This window comes from Corvus brachyrhynchos, unplaced genomic scaffold, assembly GCF_000691975.1.
Source record: "Corvus brachyrhynchos isolate BGI_N302 unplaced genomic scaffold, ASM69197v1 scaffold61, whole genome shotgun sequence".
NCBI lineage: Eukaryota > Metazoa > Chordata > Aves > Passeriformes > Corvidae > Corvus > Corvus brachyrhynchos.
The window spans coordinates 7,458,388-7,478,857 of NW_008236478.1; the positions used below are offsets into that span (position 1 = coordinate 7,458,388).

The following is a 20,470-nucleotide window of genomic DNA, read 5'->3' on the forward strand; positions in this document are numbered from 1 at the left end:
TGCTGATGAAAACAGAAATGTGGATTTGTTAGGGAGCTCAGGTAGGCATGCTGGAACTTAGACTTTCTGATTGTCTGGTTTAAATTTTTTGCATCTAGGCTGCTTTGCTGGGAGTTTTCTACCCTGTCGTTAATGTTCCTGAAAACTAGTGACTTGATGGAAGCATCTCGCTACAGAGTCTTAGTTCTCACCTCAGCTGGAAAGATGTGCCTTTCTATTTTAAGGGATGAACCTATTTAATTACAGTACCACCTACAAGTCACTTTATAGGCATAGAAAGGAAACTTAGGTCTGTTGCTGGGCTAAACTCCCCTTCTCAGAAGAATAAAAAGAAAGCTGCTGTAATACTTCATCTCGGCCTCTTTGCAGATACCTGAGTGTGACACACTTTTTGCAGGGGAGAATAGTAACGTGATCTGAACTTAATTTCTCTGGCTGATGACAGTTTTCCATATCATGCAGGTTTTGCTGAGCTTTCCACCCTTAGTAGTGCCCAGAGGGATAATATTCCTGGACTGCTTGAGTCCTAAAGTGCTTCTGTTGCTATTTAGTTTGTTGATGCATCAGAACTAGGACTAAGAGGTACTGGGGCTGGGCAGTTAATGTCATACCAAATGTTTTAGCATAAAGAAATTCGTCACTGACCACTCCTGTCCTAATTGCTCAAGAAGTTAGTTGTTAATGTGTGGTCTTGTCCGCTGTATTATTAGCTTAAGGTATAGCCTGGTTCCTCATCATCATCCAGAAACCCTTCAGTTGAGTGAGGCATGACTTGAAGATGGAGGTTTTGTTTTGAGATGGGGATTGACACTGCCGTGTTTTTCATACGAGATCATAACTCAGTGTGACTTCAGCTTAGGTATGTCAGGAAGACCTTTTTCTGTGATGAGTTTGGAAAAGGTCAGGTTAAGATGCTTGAAGAAAAATGGCCAGTTGGCTTGATTCTGATCTTTGTTTTAAAAAAGAATGATGTAAAAATCTGCCAAGTCAAATCCGGGGAATAAGTAGTTTTTATTTTTATGGTATTCATCTGTAGAGACCTGGGGGATGGAGGGTGGAAATCACCTGCCTACAGTCTCCCCAAGCCCCTTACTTTCCAATGCTTAACAGCATTGTCATCAAAGAGGTCAATCCAGACTCTGGGCTGTTAACCCTCTCCAGTCACCTTACAGCCTTGCACCTGTGTGCTTACAGACTGCTGCACATTCTTCTGCCCTGCTGCTTGTAACTGAGTCAAGAACAGATGCTGGGGAAATAGCTACAAAATGTTTTAAGACACATGCCCTCTGTCACTCGCTCTTGGAAAAGGCGATTGGATTGTTCTGATGCTCAGTGTCCCTCCCTGGCAGAGGTTCTAATAAGCCTGCTAGGATAAGGGTGAGGAGCATTTCAGATCTCAGGCTTCTTATGTTCTCTATAGCTCCTACTGTACATTCCCTTCTCTCTGGGTACTGAGCTGTTGTTCTGGCACAGTATTTGACTGGAGATTTTTCCCTGCCCTTGTTTTTTCTGTGGGTGGCTGAGTGTCATCTCACTGCTGACAGTGCACGCATTTGAGAGGATTCCTTTACATGTGCTTCTCTGGCATTTTATGATTCTGTCTCTTTCAGCATGTGATAACAAAATATAAAGTAGGTCACTATTTCTTTTTTTCTTTTTCTTTTCTCGATTCTGCAGTTCTTGTGATGTTTGAATTCTTTCTGATACCAGTTTTGGAGACTTGTGACGAGGAGAGTTCAGTAGGTTCCTAAAGCCTTGGTAGTCATCTTAGGATCGGGCCTTAACAGGACACTAGGGACATCTCTTTTTGTAGCCTTTGTGTGCCTTGGCTAGCCTGTTAATTAGTGCCCTTTACATGTTTTAGAGAGTTGAGAAGGAAAAATGATGGTGCCTCTCCTAATGCACAACCATCACTTGCTGCTATGCTGCATCCTGTGGCTGCTGCCAGCCCTGCCCTGCTGTCCTCTCTGAGTTGATTGTAGATGGCAGTTGTTGTCTAGAAGCAGTAAACAAAGTGAACAGCTCTACTTATTGCAATTTGTGAAAATGCACCAAACAAAAGCTCTAGGCGCAGTCACAAGTCAGGCCTTAAAAGGGCATATGGAAGAAATTTAGTTGAGTCAGGCCAGTTCAGGCTACAACAAACCCCAGACCTTTAAAGTACCTGAATTTTTCAACCTGCAGACTTGCTTCTGTGTTTTATTTATTCAGTTCAAGAAGTGTTGGGGTTAAATTATAGCACAACTTCACTGAAACTCCCTTTAGCAAATGATTCTTAGAACTGTAAGATCAGAGTCGCTACAGAGTAATTTAAAATGTGGTCCCCTTCAGCTTCTGCCACGGGCTTTCTCAGCAGGGTAAGTGTGGTACCAATTTATTCTGTTAGCCCAGGGTGAGGATGGATCCCTCTAGTTTATCCTGCCTTAAAGGTGTGTTGTTATGTGGTCAAATGCAGGCAAACATTTTGTAGAGCTTCTCTGAAATATGAAACCGAGTTGAAGACACAGAGAGACCTGGTCCAAAGCTTCCACCCAAGCTGCCTTCTAGTGGCGTTGAATTCCTGAGGGGACTGCTCAGCTGAAATGCCTGGTTAGTCAGGAAAAGCCAAGCAGAACTTGAACTTATGTATTAGTATAAGGTGCAGTTTCTTAAGAAATTTTCTAAGCAAGCATGAAATCCTCTGTACGTATAGTCAAAAATTCAGATGTGAGAATAACACCAAGAGGGCAATGCAGCAGCATTTTGGGAAGAGCAGGGTTTGATTCCCATTTAAACAAAAATAGTTGTGCAAATAAAACTACCAGCTGATGCAGTACAAATTAAAGGTTTTAAAATCTGGAGAAAAAGCTGCTGAGTTGTTAATCCCTGAACCGAAGCCCTCAAGTCCTTTTAGTGAGTGACTTCAGCTTGTCATCTAATCCCTTTGACTCATAGAAAACAGACCCAGTGTTGCTCTCTGTGGTGTAGGAAGAGGAAATTAAACCAGTGAACTAAATAAACAAATTGATTAATTGGCAACAATAAAGAATTGTGTATGCACTGTATCTAATTGCTTTCTTTATATTGTCTTCCTCAAACTTCTGGGAAGACACGGGTTTATGGGTTGCACATGCAAAAATATGCTAAAAAACCCCACCTCACCAAGGCTTTGAACCTTTAGCTTCAAAGATCATTTGCGGATCATCTTATGTTGCTTTGGCCAGTCTCTAGCAGGGACATTGCTCAGCCAAGCTGAATTTATGCAGTGGAAATTCAAGCTGAAATGGAATATACCTCAAGATCACAGAGTAAATCAAATCTCATTTCCTTGCTTGCAGGCAATGTGGGCTGTGTGGACTTTCTTCCTCCTTCTCTTCCTCCTCAGTAATTTTAATTCTACCAGATCAGAGCTACCTTTTTCTCATAAGAAGTACTGAGCAAGGCTTCCCTGAGCCTTATTCAAAAACCCATCAGAGCTAATAGTTTTGAAAATGTTTGATGTCCAAGAGGCACTTGGGAGCATTAAATCCTCACACAGGGATTCTTAGGCTGTAGAACACTGGTGTCCTCCAAGCATTGCAGAAATTACAGTGGAAATATTTCCATCACAGATCCTGCAGGTACTGATCCATGGAATATGGCAAAAGAGAAGTATCTAGAGAAAGGAGAAGCATTGGTGATCAGCTCCATATCCCCAGGACAGTGGCGTCATCTTTGCTTAAGTCTTCAGTATATCCCATCTGTATAGCCAGCAGGTTCTGTTTAGAGCTGTGACAGGAAAAGGTACATGTTTTTGATTCAGAGGGACAAGTAGTTCTCTAGCTTGCTGCTCACCTTGCTGATCAGCTCAACTTGAGGAGTCAACAGCTGAAGGTGCTTTGGAAAGGAAGCATAGGTTGTGTTCTCCTCATCCTTTGGAGAGAACAGGTGCCAGCACATGTCACCTTTTCCTTGATTGTCAGCGGTGGGTATACAGCCAACACTGTGATCTTCTCTGGCCAGTCAGCAATAAACCTCACCTTTCTGTCACGTCCTTCCTGCCCATCCAGCATCTGAATGTCTGTGGAGATAAAAGCTCGCTGTCATAGAGGGAAAATGCCTCTTTTCAGTGTATCTCAGCCACTCATTCTGAAGAGATTTGTCTCCTGTAGTGTTTGGGGTTGTTGTTGGGAGCATATGAATCGTGAGAGTGCTGGGCTGAAGAGCTGGTAGGTCTGATATTTTAAGGACTTAAGTGGAAGAAATGTTTATGGGATAAACAGTGTATTCCAGGGCATACAAGGCCTTTTTGTTCTCCGGATATGTTTTGATTGCAAGATGCCATTTAACCATGCCAGGAATTCTTCTTCAGAGGCATAGCTATTATCTTGGACTCTGACAGTTTCTGTCACGTATAAGGAGAAAGGACTCAAAACAAATGAGTGTCAGCAACCTTTGGTGCCTCTGTGTTTATTCTAGAGATTGCACATGAATGTTTTTCTCTGAGAAGGACAGTAATAAGCAGCAGACAATTTGATTTCTCAAAAATATCAGAGCTGTTTTCTGTGTGTGGTCCATGCCCAAGTCTGCTCCCACTCAGCTTCACCTTGTTGATTGTCTGCTGCCCAACTTTCCAGCACATCTCCATTTCAGTCAAAAAGTGTCTCAGCCTACAATGTTCAGCATCTCATCAGGCCTGCTCTTGCTAGTGATTATCTTGGATAGTAGCTTTTACATTTCCATCTGTCCCAATAGCCATTTAAATGTTCCTTTTAAATTAACTTAGCAGTCAAGTTTAAGCAGTTCTGGTTTTGCAGGCAGAGAACGTTTTCTGTGTTGGCCATGGATGCTTCCAAGCATTAATGGTGTCGTTCTGTTTCAGTTCTGGGCATTGCCCAGATGGAGTTTCAAAAGAATGACACATTCCAGCAGCACAAAAGGGAATAATTCAACAAATTAAAATGTTAACAAGCTGATATCCTTCAGCATATCAGAAATTATCTGGTTTCCTTATTTCTGCCCTTATCACAGACTTTGTCCATTCCTTTTCCTCCAGCTGTGCAATGCAGATTAGTCTAAGATCCCAAAGTGTGTCTGGGGTTTGTGAGGAGTCACTTAGTTGGGACAGATTTGGTTTGATCCCATTGTCTTGGTAGGAATTTCATAACTGCTGTAATTCTTGTAAACCTGACATGCACAGCTGCATTCCCAGTATCTTAGCCGTCTCTACTCCTTTACCTTCTCAGTCCCTCCTGATGTCAGTACGGCCTGGTCCCCAACACCCTTGGTGCTTGTGTTTAGGACGAAGAGACTTCTGACTTGCACAGTAGAATGTCTTATTTCTGCAGTGAATGCCTTTGAAGGAAGAACTCCAGACTCTGGATTGCAGGCTAGGTGATCTGCCCTTAGATTGACTTAAACCACTTGTGGAACTGCAGCCTTAGAACCAGACATTTTGCAGCTGAAGTTTTCTTTTCACTACAGCATTTTTCTGTCTGTAAGGATCATCCAGACAGCTTATAGCTGTCTGTTCCAACTCCAGATTTGCAAAAGCCTTAAGAGCTAGAACTTTTATATGGGTTGAGTCACACAAACTTCCAAGCACTGCCCACCTTTCCTGATTAGCTTGCTTCCATAACATACTGCTACTACAGTCTTTCTAGCTATTTGTAGCTACAGCTATTTGTAGCTAACCAGTTGACTATAGATCTTCTATTTCTTTTGGGCTCTATCTTTAGAAGGCATTTTTGCAGACTGAATTTTAAAGTCTCTCAGAATCGTTAAACTGTAGAAAAGTATGCCAGATATTGTCATGCAGGAAAGGACTCCTGGAGTCAGTGATAAGCCTGGAAATGTTGGCTCAAGACTCAACAGTAGTCATAAAGACAAATTATTAGAGAGAACACCAAAATAAAGGAGGAGAACTGTGTTGTCACTGTGTAAGTCTTTAATAACCCATGTTTCAAATCTTGTGTATTGATTCCAGTGACCTTAGTTCATAAAATATACTGCAGAACTGCAAAATAGTGCAAAGAATCAAGCAGCTATTTGCTCAATGGGTCTCTTGGCTATCCAGACTTCTTGCTTGTATTCGAAAGTTTTTATTTTCCCTGAGAACAGACTTCAGTTCATTTTCCACATGTAGTCAGTTAGGCAGGTGAGCTTAGTGTTTTCTCTTTCTTGGCTTCATTGCATCTCCTCAGGCCACTGAATGACTGCCTTTTATCACTTCCACTAATTGCTGAAATGTAAGTAGCAGCTAGGGAACTGATCTTTCTAACATCTGCCCCTCCAAATATATACCTTCCTTCCCCAGTCCTAGCTCGTTTTCTCTAGCATGTCCTATATTGATTTTGACTTTAAATACAAGCATCCACTTGGTTTATGGCCAGTTTTTTAGCATATTGGTATTTAGTTTTGCTGCTTCCTTTAATTAAATTTATTCATGCTGTGCAAACCAAGTTTAAAAATATTTCTGATCATTAAAAAAAAAAAAAGTCATGAGCTAGATTAGCATCCACTTTTTCTCAGCAAGCATCAGACCCAGGGCTGTACATTCATAAAGGCCATTTGCTTGCTAGTTGCTATAAAAGATCAAAAAAGAAAATCAAAATGCATGGCAAGCTCCCTGGCTTTTTGGACTGTCTGTGTTCTCCTTTCACTTGTCTTGATCTTCAAGTCAGAGTCCTGGTGAGTTTTGATATGGTTTTGTTTCTAAGTTACTTTGCAATCATTATATCCCATAGAAGTCCATGGTGGCTGTGTGAGGGGCACAAGCTCTCTTGGATCCTCTACTGATTACTGTGAACCTGACATAGTTCCCGAAGCCCCATGTGACTGTAGGTGTTTGATTAGACCATAACCAGAATAAGCCTCCCCATTGTTTCTTCCATGGGCACAATTAGGTTTTGGTTTCCTCGAACTGGAGCAGTGCACTTGCTTCTGTCTGGATTTGATTGAGCAGAAAGGACTTTGTTGCATATCCTGCCTTAATCTATTCTCTAAACAGCCTTATTCCTGAGCTAACTGTCTTCTGGGCAAATTTGAATTTCTTTACTGGGAATGAGTTTCCTCTGGTGTACATCAGGTATCCTGTTGTCATTTCATCAAGGCAATCTCAACTGAAAGTTGTGTATTTGAGTTCCAGCATTTGCCAGGATGCTTTCTGGCTACTGGTCCTAGAAAGATTTTCTTTCAAACCTTTTCTTAAAATCTGCAGCAACCATTTTTAAGGTTCTTATATCTGTTTTTGATTTCTGTAATAACTTTGTTTGTCTTGGCTTCTCAGTTTAGCTGGAGCAGCAGTTCACAACTTAAAACTCTTTTATCTTGTCTTGAAAACTAAGGTTACTGGCCTTGCTTTGGTCAGTTAAATGGTGCTGAAGAGCTGCTGCTGACTATTTTTTTCCTCTGTGTTCAGGAGGACAAGGTCTTCTGTAAATAGAGAATTGCACCAAAGGTTGCACACAAATCACAGCATTCATTTGCTGAATGCTGGTTAGCCACTTAGGCTGAACGGGCAACATGAATGATAACAGTGAGCATAAGGATGCTCTTGTCCTCTTGTGTGATGTTTTGATGACAGCAGTTGATTTACTGCTCTGTGAGAATGCAGCTGGTAGATAAAAAGCTTCTCCTGGAATAGCCCATCACATTTCAGCACTTAAGTTAATTGTAAGCACAAAGGAGAAATAAAAAAATTAACGGTCCAGTCCATAGCTATCTGCAGTGCATTTCAAGCCTTGGCAGAATTGCAAGTGCTCTTACGTACCTAGCAGTGAGAAATGTTTTCATAAATGCCACCAGCTGGAGATAAGGGTTCACAACTCCAAAATGGGCTGTAACTCCAAAATAGCAAATCTATCTATCTCATGGTTTTATGCTGCTGCCATCATCCTGGCCTTTCTTATGCTGCCTGCCTTTCTCAACAAAATTTCTAAAACCAGGCAATCTCAGTGGGCCTCATTCGGTTTCTGGCGTTATTTCCCCTTCCAGATCTAAATGTCTGCTCTGGAGACTGCTTATTTTATTAACTGATAATTTTAAAGATATTTTGTTTCAGGATCTTTGACTTCTTTTTCCCTGCCTAGGTTTTGAAAGTGCCAGCATTGTGCAGTATATGGATGCTTTTTCCCTTGGCAGAAGCCCACTGAACCCGTTTTCCTCCCTTGAATGGCACAGAGCTTGCCTCCTTTATTTTCCCTGGAGAGCCTGTCCCTGGAGTCTGGCAAAGGGCACTCAGGGTCCCACAGAGAATGCCAGGTTTTGTGCCAAGTGGAGTATGCAGATCAGTATAAACCCACTGACCATCTTTGAAACTGGGAAAGGAGGATTGGTCTTGAGAAAAAGCAGTGTGAGGCTACGTGCATTTTTGCTCCGTGTGCTCCAAACCTCAATGGGTTGAGTAAAGCACATTTAACACGTGTGGGAGTTGTGTGTGTGTGTGTATAGACGTGACTTCTTGAAATTACTCTGCAGCAAAAGCATTCCTGGCATAGGCTTTCTGGTAAGGTGGGCAGGCTCTCAGCTGCCTGACAGCTGGAGCTCAGAAGGTATTGTAGCACAGCACTACCTAGTCCTGGTGATGGCTGCAGGAATGTCCAGGGTTATCACCACATTAATCTGTTCTGCTTGTCTGTACCTCTTACAAATTAAGTGCCCTGCAAGTTGTGCACATAGAGAGACCATATGTCTCCCTTGTTACTTGCCTTTGTCCTTGTTTGCAGCCTTACTGCTTCTTAAAGTAGCTGTTGATTCTTGGGAATGCCTGTCCCATGGGAGCTTGGAATGGGCACTGTTTTGTACATTTACAGTTGCTTCTTGGTGAAGCTGGATAACAGTTTTGGCTTTGAGACATTTCTGAAAGCTGAGTGGTTTCCAGATTGGTTGGATCAGTGTGTTTTTTTACCACCATTAAATAAGAGTTGAGCACCTAAGGCTTCTAATGGATTGTGGGTTTAAAACATTTCTGAAGCAGGTAAGTCTTGTCCCCAAAATAGGATGCCATTTCTGCTAGCAGAGTTCAGAGAACAACAGTAATTTTCTGAGTGAGCTTATAAATTATTTATCTTTAGAAGAGGCACCTGTGGGCAGAGGAGAAAGACTGTAACCGAACCCTCACACTCCATGGATAGAAACTGTTGCCTTTGTAGGCTTGTTCCTTTAAAGATCACAGATCCCTGTGAGATCATTGAACAAACATCTGAGCTACTATATATTATCTGAGCCTGGCAGGCTGGCTGTATGCTGAGGTGAGAAAAGGGGGTGTGAAGTGTCCCTCCTTGATGTTGCTAAGTAAAATAATAATAATGATAATCTTTTATGTACGATCAAAATCTTTTGCCTTAGGTAGAGAAGTGGTGAGGCCTGGATTTCGATACCACTCAAGTGCAGATGTATAAAAGCAGACCTCAGGAAGGATTTAGGACATTGAGAGTTAGACTTATGTTTAGTTGGGTACAGAGCAGTTCACTGAACACAGCAGGACTGTGAGAAGTGACTGGCAGGGACAAAGGACAAACTAGTGGGCAGAGACAGTTCACTTCCAAACTCCTGAAAGTGGTGTCCTGGCTAATGCTCAATGAGCTGAGCAGAAGGAGATTGGCAAACACAAACTAAAAAGTGTCAGAGTAGACCTGGTGGGAGCTGTGTGCAGGGATCCCTGCACCAACCTTAGCAGTGGAGAGCAGGGTGAGGCATCTCCTGTCCCTATTTCCTGGCTCACTCATCTTTGCTATGTGCTGCTCAACTTTGTCTGTGTGTCCAGCTCCAGACACTGAACAAGACTCCCATGAGTTCCATCAGCTTTGGATTCTCCACAGCAGGACTGGAGCAGGTACTTATGTCCCATTGATACCCTGGAGCTCGTGGGCAGCTGCATCCACCTCTGCAGGCTGTTCTTCCCCCTAGTGACCTCTTAGAGTCTTACTGCCCAGCAGTGTTGGTGCATCCTGTGTCAGTGGCATCCTGTTTCATACCTCAGAGGAGAAATGCATGTTTGTTTGCTTCCACGTAATCTTTTGGTCTGGCTGAACTTTTTACTATTGGAAAAATACCCTTCTTCCAGGAGTTTTTCCTGTACTCAGGGCAGAAAAGTTGATGCCTTCTACTCTGGGAATGACAGATGGTGGGGGCTGTCTTACAGCCTCATGCTCTCAGCCCATGAGAGGGCCATGGGTCCTTCACTGCATGTAGTACAAGCTGCAGCTGCTGTATGCAGATCTGAGGCACCAGAGCAGGATTGACAACATGCTGTGTGTCTTACACATATGTGGCATGATTACACTTGAATCTGCAGCCCACATCTTTGTCTTTCCCGTCAGACCCACTCCACATCCTCTGGATCCATAGATATGTGCTGCACACGCAGCATGTCTTGGAAATCTGAGTTGTGAAACTATCATAGCAACATCCTCCTCCTCTTTGTCTTAGCATTCATGAACATGGAATTAATAGTCATGGCTTGATCAGTGTGGGGGTGAGGAATGCTGCTAAAGCATCAGCACTGCATTTAGCTCCAGGATAGCTGCAAAGGTAAGGTAGTGTTGGGTCAGACAAAAGCTCTGTGCTGCTGCTAGTCCTGGATGGGTGCTTTCCTGGAAGCCAGTGTGAACGGCAGCTGCTTCCAGCATGTGTGTGTAGCATTGGCAGCTTTAGTGGAGCCTCTCTCTGAACTTGGCTCCTGCAGACAGTGAAAGAGGAAAGGGAGAAAGAGATCGAATGCAGCTGGGATTTGGACAGAGTCTGTTGGGAAATGTGGCAGCTGTGTGTGTATGTTTTTATTTAACTTCTAATTATTTAGTTATGTTCTTTGTCTGTGGTGCTTCTGGGGATTAATTTCAACAAAGACTCCAGCCTGCATCAGCAACTTTAAAGTTGCTCTGTGAGAAGTGTGATGGCACTTGGAAAAAAAAAAATCATTTTCCATATTAATTAGAAGTTACTACTGTAAAATTGGTATCAATTATCCAGCACTTTATTATGGAGAGGCAAGAGCCTCTTTGTAGTCCAGGTGTCAGCAGCCTTTTCATTACAATGAGAAATGTTGCTATCTGGTTGAATTCATGTGGAGAAACACTCGGGCTATGAGCTGTTGTGAAGATTAGGGAGGGAGAAAAAGGGGAAGATTTGCACTAAACCTGGAATAAACAAGCCTGTTTGAGGACTGCAGTGTGAAATGCACATTTCTACTGGAATAGGAAAACCCTAGTGTCTCTTCCTACAGCCTCCACCCTCTGAGCTGAGGGGATAGACTGCTGTGTTTGCTTGTGGTGTTTTGGGCTTTGCCCAGGTTTGGGAGGTGGGACTGCCAGAATTCCCTCTGTGTGTGGTACACAGGCAGTGACAAGCACTCTACCACTTCTGCAGGGAGGACAGAAGGCATGTTTGGCTGCCTTCAGTCCCTGTGCCATGTCGTGCAGTAGCAGTGATGAGAGGTTGGCATTACATGCCCCATAGACTGGCTGCTCCGTCCCCTGGCATGGGACAGATGGGAAAGAGCCCCTGGCTTTTCTGTCCTGTGAGGGCTTGCTAGTCCTGACCTGGAAAGCCTCCCACATCCCAGCCATGTGAGCAGCAGGGAGTTGGTGGGGGCAAAATAGTGCATGTTAACCTGGGCATTGTTGGGGTGGTTTTTTGCCTTTTGCTTGATGTGAGATCATTCAATCAGTGGTGTTCCAACTGCTCCTGTCGTGGTAGGTAATGACTGTCTTATGGGCATGGAGAGGCTTTAGTGAGGTACTGGTGATGCTGACTGATTTCATTCTTGTGCTTTCCTGTGCTGATTAAAAAGATGGTGTAGAGACATTGATTTGTTCTTGCTTCTGTTTTTCCTTTTGTTTTTCTGTCATTATCTTTGCATGCTTCCTGGAATCTACCCACCATCAGCTCCTTTGCTGGGTGCTGTGAATTGCTGGTGCTCTCTAATTTTATGTTCCAGTAAGGCAGAGACTGCAGTTGCAGATGATGAAAGATTCTGCAGGTTAAAAAGTTACTAAGCAATGAAGCAAATGATGTCTGCCAGATAGATGGGCCCTAGTACTGCATGTTGCCCATTAGGTTTTATTGCTGGTGCAGCTCCCCCTGTGGCTTTGCTGCTAGCAGTAGCTGTGTCCTCCTGGGCACAATGGGGATAGGAGACTGCTGGGTGTAATCGCTGTGTTTCCCCAGGACAGGCTCTTCCAGGAGGTCCAGTCTTTCTTGGGAGAGTGCAATATGTTGGCTCCTGTTGAGGATTAGTCAGAGGGAACAGCTCTGGTGCAGTAAGGAGGAAGTTGGTTTGGAGTGACTAGTGCAGCAAAACGATGGTCTGTTTTGAATGCTGAAAATTTCAGGGCAGGGGCAATTGCTTCTGGGGGAAATGGTTTCAGAGATCATGTTCACAAGAGGCCACTGACCCAACCAGCCCAGGTTGTCCATCCAGTTTGCAAGGTAGTGGTGAGCTGGTGGATGGAGCAAAGTAAGTAGCCACAAACTGTGAAATAATCTTGTTCCTCTGGGTGCAGTGACCTGGCATGGCTTGGGTAGGATGCTGCAGAGAGCTGAGCCCTTCACATCAGTCTCTTCATCAGAATCCAGCCCTCCTGCCGTGTTCCTAAGGGGATGCCTCTACGCACAAGTTGCTGATGTTACCAGGGAAGGAGAATTTTATGGGGCATGGGCAGTTGTAGCTGCAGGAGGAAGCTGAAATCTGAATGCTGCAGAAAGCACTTGCTGTTCAGAGGAGCTCCTGAAAAGTTGTTTTGGGGACACACATGCAAGGACCTGAATCCCTAGCATTTCTCTGGAATTTCTGGAAAGCAGTCAGTGAGTGAGTGGTGGGGCAGGGGTTAATTTGATGGCAAATTATCTTTAAATTACAGTTGTGCAGGTCCACTGAGTTCTGGTTTGTTGCAGTGGAAAAAATGAGCGAATGTAGCCTCTGGGGCTGATACAGGTAACTGCAGGAAGGGAATTCAGCAGCCTTCGCTCTTCTTGTATTGACCGTGTCTGAGTTGCTTGCTTCCATCATACTGCTTTTTTAAGACTCTGATCCCCCTAAGGTAACCTACAAAAAGAGGTTTAGATTGTGACTCCATTAGGGTTTTTTTTTTCCACTGCAAAGATCCAGTAAACCATTAAAAAAAAAGCTGAATAACTATTTAAAATCTTTTTAGAAGAAGACCAGCTAAAAGTCCCTTCCTTAAAGTCCCGTCCCATACTTGACCATCTTGGAATTCATGTTTTCTAGACTAGAGACTTCCAAGAAGAATGGGTTGAACAAGACTTTGAAGGAAAAATGCTTTAATCTCAAAATTAAATTGCTCTAGTTCCTTTGGATGTGACAGAAAGGTGCAGATAAAGATCTTGCGTGTTTAAGGAAAAAGGCTGTTCTTTCTGCAGTAGTTTTCCTGAGCAAAAGTCAAAGCAACATGTAAGAGGGGCAAAGGATGCTATCACACAGTCTTCTATTACACAGAGGATGTGAGTTTTTTGTCATCTGTGTAGGAAGCTGATGTCTTTTAAACCTTCCTGTTAGACATTCTTAATGCCTTCTGCTGCTCTTTGACCTGTCCTCTGTCTAGCAGCTGCATCTTAAAGAGCAGATGAAATTGTCTCAAGGATGGCAGGTCCTAATCTCAGTAACAGTTTCTATCCATTACAAGGTATGAAGTTGAAATGATCTGTGAGTGGGTTTATCTCAGATCCCACGTAGCATTTTTTTTCTCAGCAGCAGCAAGAAAGGGAAATTATCAGGCAGTGGGGAGAAGCTGTTTATTTTTAACTTACCCGTTTCTTTTAAGTTCTATTTCGTAGTTAAAGGAGATAAGGAGTGGAAGCCAATGGAATACATAGCTAAAGGGATAAGCTGATCTCAAGTTCGCTGCAGAGATTACGATAAGTAACAGAGTAGAGACTTTGGGGCCTCTTTTTCCTTCCCTGTCCTCATCCTAAAGTATCAAACCGAGTTCTTAGCTGCCTTTCAAAGGTGATGCAAGAGGGCAGACTTAAAGGTATGGTTACAGAGCTCACTACTGCCCTCAGAGTTTACTTCTCTTCACCATGGTTTGAGGATACCTCTCTTGAGTATCTGAAGAGATCTCTGCTCAGAGCTAGCAAGGAGGAATCCTGATTCTTCCTAAAGAAACGTGCATCCATTAACTGATCACGCGTGTGTGGCACTGTGCATGCCTGTGTGTGTGGGAATACAAGGAGACTGAAGGGAAGGTTCCTGGGGAGTGAGGTAGCCCTGAATAAAATATCTTTGCTCTTGAGTTACTGCTGGAGAAGCCTGTTCAACTCCTCACCTTTCAAACCAGGTTCTTGCCCTGCAGCTTATTAATCTTGGTCAATTTGGCTGCTTCTGATTGACAGGAGCAAGCTGCCAGATTTTTTATTGCTCAGAGGAAGGTGCATTATGCTATTACACTCCATCCTTAGTGGATAGTTATTCCTGTGCCCAGGTGGCTTTCTTTCGTCGTTGCTCTTGGCTCTGCAATACTTCTTGCAGCTTCTGCACACAGGAACAAGAAGGGCAGGCTGAATTTGGAGATGGCTGTCATTGCAGGGGTTTCTTTCTGCCAGTGGAGCTGACAAGCAAAACAGCATTAGGAAATGAGTCCTGGAGAGGAGGCTGCGAGCCTTTGCAATACTGGCAGGCTGTTCTTAAATAACATTGCAGAATCAGAATCAATGCAGTTGGAAAAGGCCTCTGAGATCTTCAAGTCCAAATGCTTATTCCTGTCCCTAGCTTGCCTCTGGAATGCTGGAGGACAGTTGAGCTGCAGAGATTTCTGTGTGACCATCTCACCTGGGAACCACTTTTGGAACCCCTTTTTTGCCGCCAGTCCTCGTTTGGGTGATTTCCCTGTGGCTTCTGCCACCTCAGGCCCTAGCATAAGTGTCTCTGTGTGCCACTGCCACATGCAGAGTTTGGGGGAAACAAGCTTTTGAAGGAACCCTAAGCAAGTTTAGATTACTTAGAATAAAGGATGTAAGGACAAGATTCAGTCCTGTAAACAGCAGGAGCTGCCAGCTGTCTAAAGGGGCAGTTGAGAGTGGTGCTTACATTGTTGGGAGTACAAGAGGAGAAGTGCAAGGGCTGCTTGTTGTTCTGGTCACTGTTGTCTTAAACCCTCTACAATGCTCTTCTTAGGATCTTTTTTGAGTTGTGATGCCTTGGAGCAGGGTCCTTTTCCTTTGCACCTTATACCATGTATCTTCCTGACTGAAGCTTATCATAAGCAGGGGCTATTGTAGTGCAAACCTCAGATGATGATATTCTGTTTAGCTCTCAGAGCAAATGGAAACAGCCTGAGAAAGAAGTTTATGTGTATAAGGGAATTGTTTCAGGCATACGTTTGCCCAGGAGTGTTGAGCTCTATGGTTCCTTGTAGAAACATTATTGTCACTAACCATCCCACAAATGCTTTGAGGAATATGTTAGTCCATGCAATGCTTTAAAGCTAAAAATCATTGTGGGAGTCCCTCTTGGTGTTCCCTACTTAGGAAAATGAATAGTTAGTAGCACAGAGATGTGTAACTATGAATTTGCAAGTATAGCCCAACACTGGGAGCAGAGTAGTAATAAAAGCTGGAACTGCTGTGGTTGCAGTGAAGGCCAACAGTAAAGTATCTCCTGGGCAGAAAGACCTGAATTCATGTCTTCATCTCTTTCTAAAAGCAGCATCCGTACCAAGGCTGATCTTCTCTTAGTGCCTGTCAGAAGCTTGTTCCCATCAGAAGAGACATACGGTGCTCTGTATGGAGGCTGACCTGAGCAGCTGTAGAAGCTGGTGGTTTAGCAGGCTGTGAACAGTGATTCACAAGCCAGGAGGGAAGTGTGGTGGCAAAACTAACCTTGGAAGGACTGGGTTTGGGCAAACCTGTGTTTGTATAGTGTTTCTGTGTTGTATCTGGGTGTACATGTGGTAATTAGCTGCTTGATTTATTAATGTGTCTAATTCTGATGACAGAAAGCTGCTGCTGTCATGGGTATAGGTTCCATCTACCATTCTCAGGAATGGAGAAATTCTGTAAATTTCAGGACTGTTCTTGGCATTAGGAAGGCTTTAGTGCCCACCTCCGTGTTGTTAGTCATGAGCCAAATATTGGCTGTTAAAGCCATCTCTGTTGTGAAAACAGGTGCCAGAGCTGTGATCTATCTCAGTCTTGCTCCTCCTGTGCTGAGGCGTCCGTGGATACTGATTCCTGTGCTGTGCTTGGCTGTTTCTGGCAGGTTTTGGAAGTGGTACGGTCCAACTACGACACGCTGACCCTGAAGCTGCAGGATGGACTGGACCAGTACGAGCGCTACTCAGAGCAGCATAAGGAGGCTGCCTTCTTCAAAGAGCTGGTAAGCTGCCTTGACTGCACAACCAACAGCCCTCTTCCAGAGCCTTTGCTTATGGCCTGGGCAGTTGTGTTTGGGGTATAGCTGAGCAGTCCTGTTACTCCACTGGACTGCCTCCAAAGACAGGGCACAAGCAGGATCTGGACAGACACTGTATGTCTTAACTGAGAGCTTCCTGGAGCTCCCTGCGTGGCTGAAGAGGAACCTCCAGGCTGCTTAGGCCAGCACTGGTCAGACAGTCTCTGTCCCTTTTGCCACAGGGATTTGCTGTGCTTTGCAGTGGTAAATTTGTATGGGGAAAAGCTGACTGAGCTGCCTGCTCCCACCTGGGGTTTAATCACAGAGCAACTTTGCTTCTTTGCTGTTGTTAAGGGGACCATGAAGTTTGGGACTGAGCAGAGCATGTGATGCCGGTGAAACATGTTCCTGCTCATTGCTTTCCTCCATCACTCACAAAATAGGGTTCCCAAGCAAAGAAAGTGAAGGCATTCCCTAGAAATGTTTCCATCTGCAAGAGGAGAAGACTGATGGTAGGAAGCCCCATAAAAATTATAGAGCAGAGACAAAAATGAGTCTAAATAGTTCAGGTTAGTAGTTATAATTCTTGAGCAAGCCAGCTTGCTTACCCTGATCCAGAGAGCCCTGATGGAACTTTTCTTGTCCGACAGCCACATGAGCATGGAGGCAGTGTTTTGGTAGTGGCTGATGTCCGAGGGAAGCTTCACTCTTGAATCATTACAGCTTCAGCAAAGGGAGGGATCTCTAACTTTGGCAGCCTTCTCCACCAGTCTGAGAACTGATTCTTTCTCCCAGCTCTGTCCCTGCTGATTGATGAGTAATTGATGCCTGCCCACTCTGTCACGAGTCTCCATGAGTTTGGGCATGTTGTGCATCCCTCTGTCAGCTCTGCTCCAGAACAGGCATCTGAATTGGTTTTGTTTCCTTTTATAGAATGCTTTTAACTGTCTTGGGGTCATTCCAGCCCTGACATTGGGTAGTATATGGGCAAAACCACTTGCAATTGCTTCTGTGCAATTTTTCAGTGTTTTTTTGTGCTTGTTTTTGTCTCTCTGGCCTGCTGTTTGATCCAGCTTTCCTGGAATACATGCAAAGAAATTTGGCCATAGCCTTCCTGTGACACAGGCTTCTTCTATTACTGTACCCTGGAAGAAAACCACATTTCTGTTTCTGTTGTCATCTCTTCTGTCCCAAGGGCTCGCACCCTCAGCCAGCATCTCTTTCCCCAGCCTCTTGGCCACATGACTGCTCTGCTTCCTTCATGTTCCACTTTCCACTTGGCCTGGCAGAAGCTCAGGCTGATCATGCCAATTGATTAAAATGACATTCGCAGTCCTATGATCATCACAGCCACAACAGACTTCACCTAAATTATTTTCTTTCTAGACCAATTTCCTATTTTTTCAAAATCCCAATTTTGTATCATTTAACAATCTGTTTATCGTAACCAGCCTGTCAACTCCCATCTGAAAATTGCCCATCCAGGTACCCCTGGGACCCTCCCCTCAAGAGGATATAAAAGGCATATAAAAGCCTGAATAATTACTGTATAAATGTGCTGATTTGACCCAGTTGTGAATCTGTTTAATCCACATCTCTAGATGCCCTGAGAATTGGGACCCTATTAAATGTTCTTTACTCACAGCTACAGAAAATCCCCTGCATTCCATTAAGCTGTTCCCTCAACACAGCAGGAAATTAACCTGATACGTTATGATTTGTCTTCAGCAAATCCAGTTGGCCTCCCAGCCTCCTTGCTCTGTTTTTCTCTAGGTGCACAGTAACTGATGGCTTTATTAATTGTTCAAACAACTCATCAAAAAGGCCCTAATCTGCCCTGTCCTCCCCATAGCCTCTTCAAACCAGGTACTTGCTTGCTTTTTGTGAAGCTTCTGAGTCTTTACTTCAGGTTCTGATGCTTGTCTGATGTTGGATAATAGCCCCCTGCCCAATGCTTTGTGTTTAACCTCTGAGGTTTACAGGATGTCATGGAGGGGGCAGAGGGAAGTTGCTGCAGTTCTCTTTGTGGGCTGTACCAAAGGAGGAGGGCTGGTGGTGAACTACAGGTTTCCAAATTCACAACGGTCCCATCAGGTCTTCGTGGACAAGGATCTCTTTGCAAGTAATTCTTTCCAGATTCCACCAGGTTTTTTATCACTATCTGTGAATGCATCAAAGCAAACCCTTCTTGGGTGGGGAACGACACAGAGGAGACATTTTCCTTTTCAGCTGCCTTTTTATATCTCTTTGCTCCCATTAAGTAGGTGAGCAGAAGCTTCCCCAAGCCATTCTGTGGGCTCCTTTATGCTTAGAAATCTTGTTCTCACTCCTTTGACCTGCTTTGCTAATGCACTGCTTCACTTCTCTTGCTTTGCCTCAGTACTGCTCTTTCTTGCTAATCCCGAAGAAAAATCTGCTTTCTTCTCCCATTCCCTTTACACAGAGGTTTTTAAAGGCTGCGATACTGCAGCCACATTGTGGTGGAAGGTGATGTGCAGATTGTTTTATCAACGGGGTTTTTTGGCATGTTGTGCTGCCTTTGAGGGGCTAAAGGAAGGAAGTTAGGAAGTTTTCTAACACTTTTTATTTCTTTTCCTTTGAAGCCTCAAGGATGTCATTTAAGGTCTGGGCTGCTTTGACAGAATGAATGGTTTGGATGTGAGCTTTTGGACCGTCACATTGCAGCTGGAGGAGTGTGTGGAAAGAGATTTCAGTATTTTTCCAAAACATTCACTGTCTTTGCAGTTAGACAGGTTTCATCAGTCTCAACATAGTCTGATTAGGGATTGATTTCTATGGGGGAAATTATATTAATTTGACTTTTAATTAAATGCAGTAGTCAGTGTAAACCTTCTTCCCACTGTACAAATAAATTAAGGGCTGCTTGTTGATTAGAAATAGGTTTAATTGATGAGACTTGCTGTGAAATAGGAGTGTCAGTACAACCTTGCACACTTCCAGCTCTAATGACACAAAAGTAGAACTGAATCGTGTTTTCCCCCCATGGTTAATGCCATTGTTTCATCCATTCTTTCATTCATTCATCCTTCTCCAGATGATGTCAGCGTTTCATGCATTTCCTATTTCTTCAAAGTTTGTGGACTAATAGTAAGAAAACAATTTAAAAGCTCTTCTGGCCCTAATGCTCCTGGTTACTCCATGCAGAAGCAAGAGAGGATGTGCTCTGCTTGTACTTCCTTGCAGAATGAATGTCAAAGCTCTGACCCTAATTTCTGCAGTTTTGGGGCCCTTGTGTAAGCCCGTCTGGAGGGATCTGGTAAATTCCAGGCTGGCAGCCAGGCCTTGGCTGCCCACTGCACCATGAGCTAGGAGGAGTCCTGGGGTGTATTGTTATGGAGCAGCTTAGGTAGACTACAGGAAGCTTCTGAAGTTTATCCTTGTTACAGACTGACACCTCCCTGTGTAACTGTCTGGTCTTCCAACTCCAGAAGGGAGATGAGCTCTGGCTCCCTGTGCTGAGCTCTGGTGCTGGAGATAACTTGATTTAACTCTAATTTGAGCTACTCTTACCTTTTAAGCGGGTTGGCTCAGGCTGCCTGATTTCTCACAGCAGAAGAAATGCTGGGCAGAGATTTGTGTAAACGTCACTCTTGTGTGTTACCATGCCCACTCTTCTCCCCAAGTTGTGTTGAGGCAGATCTGCATCCATCTAGACTACTCTTGACCAAAGTCTGTGTCTAAAGCTTCTCTTGAAACCTGAAGTTGTCTTTAAATGAAACTAGCTCCGCAGGAGCTCCAGGTGAGCTACTTCACTGCTTCACAGCCCATAGGTTTTTAAAAGTACTTCCTCTTTTCCTGTGTAAATCTTCTTTGTCTTAAATTAGGCTGAATATTTCTTGCCCCATCCCTGGGGAGCCAGATAAATATTACTCACTGTTCTCTTTCTGACCTCATTTTACATAATGGAGTGTGTTTGTTCTGTTCCTCCTTCTCTTTGCAAACTAATCAGACTAATTAATTTCTTGTGCTTTACCCTATAGCTACAATTTTTGCTAAGCCCTGTGTTCTCATTGTGCCACTCCAGCCTCCCTTTCTGGGCTTGCAGAGACTCCTTGGAGACCTTGATTTGTATACAAGCTGGGAATGTTCTACTGTTGGTGCCTGGCCTCTGGCAGCAGTTCCTGGGGCCAGGAGCTCATTCCT

At 43.9% G+C, this 20,470-nt stretch overlaps 1 protein-coding gene across 1 annotated transcript in view; it reads left to right on the forward strand.

Moving 5' to 3' along the window:
• CUNH10orf76 (chromosome unknown C10orf76 homolog) overlaps positions 1–20,470 on the forward strand; it is a 118,886-nt gene that overhangs the window by 94,212 nt on the left and 4,204 nt on the right. The window contains exon 24 of the mRNA XM_008643836.2: positions 16,175–16,291. Coding sequence (XP_008642058.1) covers positions 16,175–16,291 — 117 coding nt within the window. The remainder of the gene's footprint in view (positions 1–16,174; positions 16,292–20,470) is intronic.